This window comes from Platichthys flesus, chromosome 2, assembly GCF_949316205.1.
Source record: "Platichthys flesus chromosome 2, fPlaFle2.1, whole genome shotgun sequence".
NCBI classification, from domain to species: domain Eukaryota; kingdom Metazoa; phylum Chordata; class Actinopteri; order Pleuronectiformes; family Pleuronectidae; genus Platichthys; species Platichthys flesus.
Window position 1 is genome coordinate 4,087,311 of NC_084946.1, and position 13,321 is coordinate 4,100,631.

The 13,321-nt window shown below is 40.5% G+C and overlaps 1 protein-coding gene across 2 annotated transcripts; it reads left to right on the plus strand.

The window, feature by feature from the left end:
• The first annotated feature begins 325 nt into the window (after nt 1-325).
• Nucleotides 326-12,986, plus strand: cldn19 (claudin 19). Of its 2 annotated transcripts, none has more exons than XM_062394635.1 (5): nt 326-1,068; nt 6,190-6,354; nt 6,710-6,794; nt 8,153-8,296; nt 11,528-12,986. In XM_062394635.1, exons 1-5 carry the CDS (start codon nt 846-848, stop codon nt 11,562-11,564), a joined length of 654 nt encoding a protein of 217 aa, XP_062250619.1. In that variant the 5' UTR covers nt 326-845; the 3' UTR covers nt 11,565-12,986. The 2 variants fall into 2 exon arrangements, with proteins under 2 accessions (XP_062250619.1, XP_062250618.1); XM_062394634.1 differs by having other exon boundaries at nt 328-1,068; nt 12,033-12,977.
• Nucleotides 12,987-13,321: the final 335 nt, after the last annotated feature.

Here is a 13,321-nt window from a genome sequence, read left to right on the forward strand (position 1 = left end):
TGCATCCAATACCTGACAAAACATGGCGCTGAAGTTTTTTTTAATTTGTTTGATAGAATGATGAAGAAAGTCCTCATTTAGACCAGAGCAATCTTTTGGTATTTTTCAGTGTGATTATGTTTTTTCCCTACTGAGCTGCATCTTTTGCTTTCTCTTTCCTTCCCTGTTTGAAACAGTGCTCATTTTCCCAACCAGGCCATCCCTCTTCCCTCCTAGTGGGCGGTCCAACAACTCAGAGGAGTCCAATCAGTGGCCAGCAATTCCCCCATCTCTCTATGGTCAGCCTGTTAAGGACTTTTTGTTTTCACTTTTTTTTCTCTTAACTTTTTTTCCTGCTACCCCTCATTGAGCCACTTGAGCCTGGAGCAGATGGAAAGACTGTAGTGGGGGGAAAGTAAGCGAGTAGCAGAGAGAGCGAGAGAGAGAGAATTGGAGGAAACCATGCAGTCAGTGAGGCAGACCAGCGACAATGCTTGACGAACTGAACCAGTGATCATCATAAAGCCGTTCTTCCACTTTGACTGAGCTCCTGAGGGTACAAGAAATCTGACAGGACAGCCCAGAGGGGAAACATCGACTCAACGATAAAGCAGAGACGGGCTAAACGATTCCCAGGACGTTGGGATAGAAAGAAAGAAAGAGATAGAAACAAGGAGAGGGAGTTCTACAGATGAGAGCTGAAGCAGAGGGGTAGAAGGAGATGCTCAGTGGGAAAGGACAGTGAAGAGAAGAGTGAAACAAGTAACGGGATTACTGCAAGTGGGTCCATCTAAGCCAAAGCTGCTGCAAGTAAAGCAGAGACAGACAAAGATCAGACAGAGTCAGAAAGACAGAACTAGACAAGGATGGCCAACTCAGGTCTCCAGTTGTTGGGTTATTTCCTGGCGCTGGGCGGCTGGATCGGCATCATCTCCACCACCGCCTTACCCCAGTGGAAGCAGTCGTCATACGCCGGCGATGCCATCATCACAGCCGTGGGTCTGTACGAGGGGCTGTGGATGAGCTGCGCCTCGCAGAGCACAGGACAGGTGCAGTGCAAGATCTTTGACTCCATGCTCTCGCTGGACAGTGAGTACAATGTTTGATTCTGGGTCTCTCCAACTTGTTGTGCCTTGTACTCTCTCCTCTCACACTGATCCCCCCTTTTGCCTGAATTAATTTATTTTAAGTGTTTTTAAAGGATTACATGCTCGTTATCAGAATTTATAAATTGTTCATTATTATCACATTTGAAACTAAGAAGATGAACAGGGTTGAATACCTAACGGGGAAATCGTGCAGTAATAATTGTATTATATTCACATGATAATTTGTCAGATGATGAATAGCACAATTAAAATTCAAACCAATACTCTTCTAATGACAGGTTCCTCTAATCACTCTTTTTTTCCACTCAGTATTCTCTGATTCTCAAAATGCTTTATCTTTTTAGGGCTGCCCTCATTTAATTTTCTTTTACACTCTCTTTTTGGTGAGGCAGTTTTTTCATTAGCCAAATATTCTGCTTTGCCGTCACTCTGTCTTCCCAAGTTTCCCCCATAAGTATATGTGGCACTGTGTTACAAATCACAACAGTTATTGTATCCAGCCCAGCCCCACAAGTATTAATCAGCAGCAAAAACAGAAGGAAAACAACTCCCCAGGCCCTCCCTTTCTGGGACGCATTACATTCACAGGCTGTAAATCTCACTTAAAGTGCTGCTGTTCACATCTTTAATAGAGCTCAGCTCTGTCTTAAAACTTCAGAACATCATGAAACGTAATGTGTGAGGAGTGGGAGGGGGTCAGGAATGTGGTGTTCGGACATAAATTAGCTCCGAATATGAGCCTCTTGTCATCTCCAATCTGTAAGTGGGAGCCAGTGACTCATAATTAATGGTACCCAGATTAAATGAATCCATCCATCTCCTGCCTGCTTCAATCATCCTTTTATTCTTTCATTAGAGATTCTAATGAGAGGCTAAGCGGGGGGTGGGCTCGGTCAGAAGCCGTTTTCACTGAGCAACTGAATGCGCTGAACGAGTTTGCCTGTTTTTCCTCTGTGGTTTAAGACTGATTTTTGCTGCGGCACACGTTCCCTGGGAAAACAAATGAGACTCTTAGTGAGTCATTATATCAAAACATTTTCTCTGGCGTTCTGTGTGCCGAGCTGATCTCCCATCTCCCTTTGGTTCACGGCAGCAGCAATAAGAACAGCGTATTGTCCTGGCTGGATGAATAGGGGCTGTTAGGAGAAGAAAAGGCCAGTGTTGAGCCAAACACCAGAGATATTCTCAGAATGTGCTCTGTCTTCCCCACACGCGCACATTGTTCCATTTGTCCATTAACACGCCCAGTGATTACAAGATACGCTGAAGACAAACACAGAAGAAAAACCTTTCCGAAGAGTTAAAATACATGTTGGTCGGGTTAACCATCCAACTGAAGAGTTGTGACCAGGCATTCTTGATCAATCACCGGTTTATTCAGGCATCTCCTGAAGACAGACAGATTATGAAACGGAGCAGATCAGAATATAGTCATGTGTCCGCAGGGTTCGAAGAAAGCGCTGCACCTCTGAATCCTGATTGAAAACCCCTGTTGTGTTATTTTTGATCCGGCGGTAACTCTTGATTTGAGTTCTGAAGGAAGTCTCCTCCCTGGCTACATTCGCAGCAGGAGCAGCATGTGATAGTGGCTGTAATTGTTCACCAGACTGTGCTGAACTCGCCTGATGCAGCCTGAGCAACTGTAGTGGAAGGAGCCGCTCAATGTTCGGTTGAAAAAAGAGGGATAATGATCAGTACATATAAAGTTGGGGAGGATGGCTGTTATTGTGGACGATAGTGCTAAAGGACTGTTCTTTAAAACCACAAACAACTAATAACAATGACACATTGACCTGCCTCACCTGACAGTCAGCCCTGCCACATTAAATAATCACTTTACATTCCCTTTAATGTTGAAGCGTTAGGTTATTATCAAGTCAAGTCATATCACAGTTATATAGCATACGAATAAACTGTAATATGTGTAATTATGCTAGCTGAATGCAGCTTTACATTCACTAAATAAGGAAACTGTTAGAGTTAAATGAATGTTTTGGTTTGTGCTCCTTGAACATAATCCAACAGTGCAGATACCGTGAATCAGCTGTCTAAAAGGCCAAATCCATTCAAGCAATGGAATGAAACTATCACATCAACAATTCTATTCCCATAAAATGTCCAAAACCAACAATTTATTAGTACGATTCACAATACTTCCCTATATCCAGTCTTGGGCTTCGGTTTCTGAATGTCCATCCATCCATTATCTATAACGCTTATTCTCTTAAGGGTCACGGGGGGAGCTGTAGCCAAACCCAGCTGACATTGGGCAAGACAGAGTGTACCCCCTGGACGGGTCGTCACCGCTTCGCAGGGCCAGAATACAAAAAAAAATCCTCGCTCACATTCACACCTATAATCAATGTAGAGTCTCCAATTAACCTAACCCCAGTCTGCATGTGTTTGGAATGTGGGAGGAAGCTGGTGCACCTAGATAAAACCCACAAAGACATAAGGAGAGCAGAACCTTCTACCTGTGAGGCTACAGTCCAAACCTCTCATTCTCAAAAAGTGAAAATAACAAGATGGACACTGTCGTTAAAGTAGATTACTAAAACATGAGTAAATAGTGCATTTAATTGGAACTACTTTAAGAATGGATAAATACACATTTGATGAGGTAACAAGTAATATGTGTTAGCATTTTAGTAAAAATGGTCACTGTCACAGTCACTGTCTTTCTATCTAAAGAGAAAATGGGCTGTGATGTGTGTCTGTCAACACAGTGAGCAACAACAGCATCTCCTCCGGTCTCAGTGGAGACATGCTTTCTCTCAGTTCACACTAAAACCAACTCACGAAAGGGAAATTGGTTGGGGCAATAAAGTGTGGTAAAACAGAGAACATCATACGTTTCTTTGCTTTGAGTTTGTGGTGAAGCTCAATTGGAGATGTTAAATAACAATGTTGGAAATGTAGTTTTATGGTTGAAGTAGTGAGTGGGCTAACAATGGGACCGTACAACTCCCACACACACAAACACACACACACATACACACACTAGCAAGCGTGCACACACTCATTGAAAGCTTGTGACTGGCACTGCCAACCTTGGCACTGGGAAGAGAGAGAGCCCAGTGGGTGAGCCAGTCCATCTCCCTCCTCCATCCTTCCTTTAATCTCTGCTTCACCCCTTGTAGTTGGTCAGGGACTGAAACTGCTCCGAGTAGTGTCATTTAACAAGGGCCTAAACCCTTACACGCCCTCAGAAGAAAGGAAGAATGCCCAGAATGGATGAAAGAAAAAGGAAGAAATCAAACCAGTCTCTGTGTAAGACCATTCAGATTCTCCATCAAAAGGAGCTCTGGAGCAAGAAATCACACTTCAAAGATTGTTCCGTCCTCTTGCCCCATCATAAGTTCCCTCAGGTCAGCCTCTGAACTGCTACATCACTGATGGGCCTTGTGTCTATTCCTGTCACAATGACAAATGATGACTTCATGTTCCTGCTCAAACTGTTCAAACAGGAAGCGCATTTTCTGTTCTTTTCAGTTTTTGAAAACAAAAAACACCTAAATGAAAAAAACAAAAAAAGCATGTTTTTCCCAGGGCTCTGAGGACTATGAGGTTTGCCTGGAATCAGCAGGAAACCCAAATATAGTCCGTCCTGCGATATTACATTTTTCTAGGACTACAAGATATGTTTCACAGGTCCACAAAAAATAAAGCTCTTGAGTGAACATAAATATTTTTGGGACAAATCATTTTGCTTTATTTTAGTCTGGCAATAGTTTGATCAAACTCAGCGCCTAAAATGTGAGATGCAGTTAAAAGCTCAGAAACAGAGCAAGTATTACTGAAACCTGGGAGTAACAATTTGTAAGATTTTTTCTGTTTTTCCATTCTAGATAAACTATTTGACAAATTTGAAAGTAAAAGTTCAATCTGATCCTTGAAAACCACAATATATGGTTGAAAACTCTTAAAAAAAAAATTAGTAAGTGGACATTGAGTTAAGACTTTTGCCAACTAATCTATCCAAGCTCAACTGCTCTGTTTGACAAGACCATTTTAGCGTAAAAGTAAATTATTGACTTCTTAAACCATGATTAAAAGTATGCTTTTTTTTTTCTATATTAACTTTTACTCCCACTCTATTCTAGCTCCTCTCCTCTGATGTGTAAACAATGTTACACTTAATTCATGGTTATTTGAAGCTAATATCTGTGTTCCTGGCTGTTAAACTAGGATGAAAACCCTGCTACATTTACTTTAATCACCGTGTTTGTCAGCTCTGTCAGATATCTGAATCAGGATGTTGGAATTTGCATGTTTTCTCCCCGCTGTTGGGATTTCTTCAATCCCCCTGGCTTGTTGTAAATAAGACACACTCTATCAGTATTTTTGACAGTTTCATTAAGTGCTTAGCGTTGCTTTCGCGCCAACACGTTTGTGTGCGGCAGCGTTTGAGGCAGCGCGTCTGATCGCTGTGGCGACAGCCCCATGAAAACAATCTTGCTTTGTAACTAAAAAGCCACACTAATCCCTCTGTGTGAAACATGTAAAGCAGGCCCTCCTACAGCTGCTGTGTGAGAAAGAGCGCTGTGTGTTTCACCCGTGTCTATCCCACCAGTAATGGTGCGTGTGCACATACTGTGATGTGATGAGTGCGTATAAGTATGTGTAAATATGTTCTTCCCACTATGTTATGTGTTTCGAGGCCTATGTGGGCAGTGCACTCGGTTTTTGAGAAGGCAAAACCACAGTGGAATGATGGGGAGAAGATTTGGAGGATCAGTTAAGGTCCCAGGCCTCGGCCAAGCCCATCACCTCTGGACAATAAACAGCTGGATTCACCCTGCTCTGGAAAATAGGACAGTGGTGGACTTTAACTAATGAGCTTTCTGTCAAAAATGCATGTGGTTTTCTATCAATGCTGCATAGCTTGTGTAGCTTCTTCCCACTATAATTATCACTACTATGTCCAGCAATGCTTTATTCCAATTGATGGAGTAGAAACTATTTGTTTTCTCTTCTCCTTGACATTTTCCTCCTTTTTTTTTGCCCTTCTTTCTTATCTTATTATTGTATCACTCTCATTCACCACTTTGTGCTCCCCCTCTGTGCTCCCTGCCTCCACCTTTTCCTCTTCTTTATCTAGTCCACATCCAGACATGTCGGGCCCTCATGGTGGTGTCAGTGCTGCTGGGCTTTATCGGCATCATCGTCAGCGTGGTGGGCATGAAGTGCACCAAGGTGGGAGATAACAACCCAGCCACCAAGACTCGCATCGCAGTGACCGGAGGCGCCCTCTTCCTGCTCGCAGGTGGGATTCCTGCTGTGTTAAGTTCTAGTTTTTTTTCACTTGAGTTTCCAACCTAAGATATGCTGCAAAACGTCCTGCAATTACTGCATTTAGCCAGAGTGGTTTGGTATTTTTCTGGCCTGAATCTATCACAGGGAGTCTTGTGGGTAATTAGAGTCCCTGCTGTAAACAGGAAGTGGTCGTTTTAGAGGCATTAGCCGCTGATCTCAGAGATAAACCATAAGCCCAGGGGAGACAATCAACTGAACAAGCATTCTCCACTTCATTTTTGTGCTGCTGTTATGTGCAGCACTGAACATTTGCTCGCTTAATTGACACACATATTCAGTTGTAGTAATCCTTGCTCCCTCCACAGGTCTATGTACTCTGGTGTCTGTGTCCTGGTATGCCACTCAGGTGTCCTATCTGTTCTTCAACCCAAATACACCGCCCAACGCCAGGTATGTGGCTCATCTCACGCCAAACTCTGTACTTCATCAGCTGTATCTCTTAAGTACAACAGATAAGAGGTCATATTTATAATCTTTACTTTTCCTAAGACCAAAGACAAATTATGTCAGCAATAAAGTTATTAAGATATATATTTTTAAATGAAAACCCAATTTTCTTCCGGCATGGACATCAGTATTCTCTGCATCTGTCATCAATATTAGCATTTACATTAAAAAGACATCAAATCCATCACTGGACGTTCTGTCATTAAACAACCTGAAAGATACTTTTGTAGGGTTCTAATTAGCGAAACATATTCTTTCATCCATTATGCCTTAAAAACGTTCCACAGAGACTATAAACACATCACAAACACAATGTTGCAACTGCTAAAATAGTGGCATCTGTGGCTCAAAAGAAAGTGTGAGTCGATTGCCATCTCCTACAGCCTTCAGGCTGAAAAGTTCTGAAGAATAGTGTAAAGTGCTTTAAAGGGTAGATATGACTAGATAAATGCACATCCATTAAAAAATAAACCCTTTATCAGGCGGTTTAAATACAAATACAAAGTTCTGCTTCATTAGAGTTGCATGTGAGAGGACAGCAAAGTTTCTTGCGACTGTGTGATATCGTTGTTAAAGAAGACGCGTGGAGGTGGAAATTGAACGCTGACAGCAAGGAAAAGACACCAGTCATCAAATCAATGATGATGTCAGTTTTTACATAACACCAGGGAAACATTTAAGAATTTACTGCAGAAGCTTTCTTCAAGTTCCTTTCACTCTCTAATACTTCACTTTTACTGTTTAAGTCTTTGCATCTTGTCCATCAAAATATTTAAAAACTGCAGCCTGTTCCCAGATGCTGGATGTGCACCATTTATTGTACATAAACAGAAATTACCATCACTCACTTGGATGTTTATAGAGACAGCCAGTCATAGCTCAGGGTCTAAATGAATAAAGCTTTTTCTACAGTTCAACATTCATTGATGGTCAGTACCACAGACTGCATCTCAAAGCCACTTTAGGGTGATTAAGTTAACATTAAGGTCAGAAGCCTTGCAGACTAATAGTTAACATGGATCATTTTAACTTCAAACTGCTTAGTAGCAAAGTTAATGTTTGTATCACCACTTGTTGAAAAATGACGAGTACCAGTACCTAACAAAATAATCTGTTTTAGGAGATACATTTTCCTGCCCTCTCTGCTGGACCAGCAAAACAAGAGATTAAAAACATCAAATCAAAATAAGTCGTGGCATTGTATTTGTTTTATTATTATTGTTGTTGCTTTTGAGTTTGACCTTATTATAAACCAACAGCATTGCCTGAACATGTTGATTTCCTTTTTGTTTCCTGCACAGGTATGAGTTCGGCTCAGCCCTGTTCGTGGGCTGGGCGGCGGCCAGTCTGACGGCACTGGGCGGCTCCTTGCTGTGCTGCTCCTGCTCCAAAGACATGCGAGGACAGCAATATTACCGCCAATCACAGCCCTCCACAGCCAGGGAGTACGTGTAAACCCCACTATCTTCCAGTAGCCACCCAAACAGAGAGCAGAGGACAAACTTGCAACAGCCCCCTTTTAATCAGATTTGTGCGGCCAAAACAAAACCAAAAGACTATCATGCATTCATAGCTGCGATCATTTACTACTGACACACTGGGATTCATTAACAGAAACAGGCACTTCTACTTACAACATATAGTATTACACACAAGCACATTGCCTCGATGTATTCTTCTGACTTAGAAAACGTATCCAGTTAACATATTGTGAATAATGATCAGCAGTTTTATGAACAGAACCTTTTTTTGCTTTCATGTCATTACTCGAGCTGATTAAATCTGACCCTCCACAAAATATAAACAAATTTACTGACTCAAAATGTGTTATCTTGATACAGGAAAGCTACGTTTAAAGGTCCCATATTTTACATGTATATCCATAAGGAGATATTAGGTATATTTATTTAAACCACATCAAAATATTTTTTTATTATCTCTCTCATATTTCTCAAGCGGTTTAACAAGACCAGGGGCCAAAGGCAAACCACAGGGAACAGACAGTAGCCTCCTGCTGCAGCTTGGCCAGTCTGACTAAGTGCAAATAGCGATAGTCAGTTAGTGCTGAAATGAGCCGAAGATAGCAACATGTCAAATTCTGACAAAAAATGTCATGAGAGTAAAACATTAGCTACTGGTCTCTAATAATATGGTCCTTTGGAAGGCTGTGCAATGATATACTGGATTCTTCAAATCCGATGATTGTGCAGCATTTCCTCCTCATTTGGCTGATTTGTAACCGCTAGCTCAGTGACAGATTTACTACTTGTGTTGTTATCAACAAAAAATGTTTGACGTTTGCTAAGGGCAGTGACTGTTTAAATGGGACATCATAAAATTAAAGAAGTCCCAACGGCTCATTTTAAGGCAGTTTCTGAATACAGGCTGTGTACATTTCACTGCGGTAGATGTAATGCTACTTTCACACTATTTATACAGCATCTAGTGCAGCAAGAAAATATATGAAAATCTCACTTTCTACTATATGGGACCTTTAAAGTGAATCCAAAAGTAAACTAAAAGATGTATCACAGTAGACATACCTAGAGGGAATGGACACGGAGAAATAGAAGTATTGTAAAACACTCTGAACCTTTATCAGCATGTCCGATGCTTCCTGGTTGGAGATGCATCTGTGTTTGCCTGCATATAGCTTTGCTTGTTAACACTCCACTGTTGCAGGTAGGTTGTGTTAGGAGCGTCAAATCACTGGGCAGAAACTTCGAAAAGTTACTGTGCAGCTCCTCTGTCGGGAGAAAAAGAACAGAGGTTACCTTGTTTCATCGCGGCCGGAAAAACAGGACAGTTCCCACCATGATGGAGAAAGTTTACACTAGACTATGTGTGATAAACCAAAAATAAGCATCAATAAAATAAGCGTCAATAGATTTATGTGTGCATTGTCCTACATTATGTAGTTAAGGCCTCAGGCAGCCAATTCATATAGCAGCTGAGCCACTTAATTAATTGAAAGGTAGTTTTTCTGTCAGGCACAACAGGCACTTGGTGTGAGCTACAGGAGACACAATCTGAACTGCAGCAGTGGTGATTGTGTATGAATGTTGTTTAATATTATTTCACGATTTTACAACACTAAATAATTGACCCATATCATCCTGCTCCATGAACTAACAGTATTATTCCAGAACAACACACTCCTTTATTTTATAATCAAATTTATCATCTAAGCTATTTCATAGACTTTTCATTTTACCAGGGATCATACGCTACAGCCCTTGTATAGTATAACACATTACTTTACAGTACACCATAAGCTAATGTGACACTGAAAACACAGTAAATAAATATCATGTCATATTTAACTTACAAACCACTGACTGCTCCATGGGAATAAATTACAAAACATAACTGCAGCAATTTTTAAATCTGCCTCACATAAAAGCCTGTACAACTTAACAACAGTCTAAAATGGCCCTTGAGTTCCCCATTGATGTCCCCACGTCACATTGCCCACATTTGTGTTTCTAAAAGAGCTGCTACATCACTGTTCCAGATAATAAAGCCAATTACTTTTCTTAGAACAGGTCCCAGTTCCCATTTCCCATTCATATGGCCTCTTCTTGGTAGACACTTGTTTGTCGAGTGTCGGGGGGGGGGGGGGGGTCTATAGGAAATTCCTTTTGCCCTTTAAATAAAAGGGAATGCCAGGGGTCACTGTTCTGTCAGGAGCAGCTGTGTTTGAATGGGGATTGCTCAACAACAAGTCTGATTGAATTTCCTCTAATGATATGTCCATAGACAACAAAAAAACTATAAGTTACATCTAAAAGAATAGTTTGACATTTTGGGAATAAACTTATTCAAATTATTGAAGACAGCTACATGAGTAGTTGGATATTACGACAGAGTACTAGGGTCATGTTGAAAACAAAATAAATTATGAGATGTTGAGAATTAAGTCGTAATCTTAAAAGAACAAAATCGTAGTATTACAATAATAAAAATCATAATTTTGTGAGACTACGTGGTAATATATGAGAATAAAAGAAAACATTTTTTCAGGAAATAAGCAGCAACAACTTTATTCACTTAAAATTATGACTTTTTATTAAAAAAAAATTGCGACTTTATTCTCATAATAGGTTAAAGTTAAAATACAAGCAAGATATAAATTATGTTATTTATAACTAAATAAATTAGTATCCTGAAGTGTTGTTAGTAGGTAGATTTTGTTACTTTGTTACCAAACTAATTTCACACTGCTACAACATTTATGGTAAGATAAGCTTAACTCAACTCGCAGTAAGAGGGTGAGTGTGACAAACTGTATTTCCCAAAAATTTTAACTCTTGCTAAAAACAAATGATGAGCTAGCATCTAATTTAAGTTCACCCAGTGAAAAGTGGGTTGATGTGTTGTGTTTATCTTCATCAGTCCATCAGTGAACAATGAACCATTTGGTAGCCTACATGTAGCGCGTCTCTTAACGAATAGATTGCAAGCCAGCTGATATGTAGCACCACCTCCCATGCTCCTCCTCATTGACTTGCCCTCCTTTTGCCAACATCTTTATTGTCATCAAGCATCTCACTTTCGTCTTTCTAACACTTCATAGCCTTTGTGAGAATCTGAAAGATCTTGATGTGTCTCCCATTTCCCCTCCTGTCCTCTAATCCTGTTCTTCTCCTACTGTCTTCTTCTCTCCTCTAATTCAGGGCAGAGTTGTTGAGTGAAACTAGTTTCCCTGACTGATCAGCCCCCGCCTTTTTATCCAGGACTGTCCGACTGTCCAAGCACTGTCTTCCCTTTTTTATCCCGTTACTTCTTAGACTCAATTTGGACCTCTTGTAGAAGAATATTTCCCTTTCCTCTGTGCTATATCAGTTTGAATGGGAACTCAGATGAACTGCCTTCTCCCGTTTTTGTCTGACCTTCTGAGCCTTTTCTGTAAATATGGACTCTCATCTGATCAGATCTTTTCTTTAAGAAATGCGTTGGCCTCCTCCTTCATCTCAGCTTATAAACACCTCCCCCGCCCCCCTCTGCCCCTTTATCAACTGAAAGTTAACAATGAGGGTTTGAATGATGATCGCTGATTGATGATTTTGCTGATATCCTATGACCTCTGGGTGTTTTTGTAAATGTGTTAGGGTTTATTTTGTTTCCTCTGTGACTGTACTTTGACTGAAATGTGTCTTTTTTTTCCCTTTTGAATTGCAGACCAAATGTTAAAAGTACCCCACCAGAGAAAAGGGAGCAGTACTTGTAGTTTGGGAGAGTCTTCTGGCCTTTCCATGGTTTAGATACTGTCAACAGACAAATCCCTCTCACCGAGGTATTCAAAACAGACAACACTCAAGTATATTCAAGTATATTGTGGCAACATTAACTTCAGTCTTTGTTCAAGTAAAATAAATTGATTTTGAGAGGTTAAAATGAAATAGTTGTTTCAGAGGGAATAAAAAAGATGATCCTTGTTTTGTCTGTTTTGCTGACTTTGGGAGAGAGAGCATTCAGGGTATGTTTTCTATAATATGTTAAAATGCCCAGGTGTATATACCACCTATTCTATTCTTCCTTTTTTTTTTTACTACATATATAATGTTTTACTACAGTGCCTTATAACACATGTTTGTGCACTTGTATGTTTGGATTCTTCCTAGTCTCCCATCCCATCTGAGGGATGTGTATCCATAGCTCCTCTGCCAACAGATCTGTACACTTTTTTTCTGTTGTTGGATTTCTGAAAATGAATGTGAAGCTACCATAAAATACCACTGATGAAACAACAATGACATACATTGCTACAGATAAGGCCGTGTGCACTGTTTGTAAGAAGCTTTGTGCCTGTTTCCAAGTAGCCTGGATTGAGGATATATCAAGCACATTCATTTTGTTTTGTTAAGTGCCATTATGATTTTGTGTGACTGGCGGAGTCGTTGTATTTTTGGCTCAAGAGGATACTGTACTGTGTGCTGTCTCCTGTACTAAGGAACGCCAGTTTGCTGAGTGTTCAAATACCCTTCTGATGCCTGCATTTATTTACCATGCCATTCCTGTCGCTAATATTTACCTCCTCTATGTTGTGTATTATCTCATTTACAGTATTCCCCTGTCTGTTTCTTTTAGAATAAAGCAAACAGCGATTAAAAAAAAGGGATTTGGCTGAGTCAGTGCCTCATCAGTTGTTTCCTAACTTTTCACACATGCCTACTTTTTAGCCCGCTCATTCCTCCTTCCCAGCTCAAATGCTTGTTTTGCACCCTGTTGTTCAATAATTGCAGACGTGAAATTCCACTTCTGCTCCACTGGACTCTGGCCCATTCTCAGGTGTGAACTCACAAAGTTAACTTGTACTATTGCTACAACTGACATCAACACTTGAATTTTCTTCTTGTTTTTCTTTCTTTTGTTTTGACGATTCTTAACTAATGACCTTGTAATTCAGGGTTAACTTTTATCTTTATGAACACAGCGTTGTGAGTTTAAAAGATTCCCTCAAGTACAAA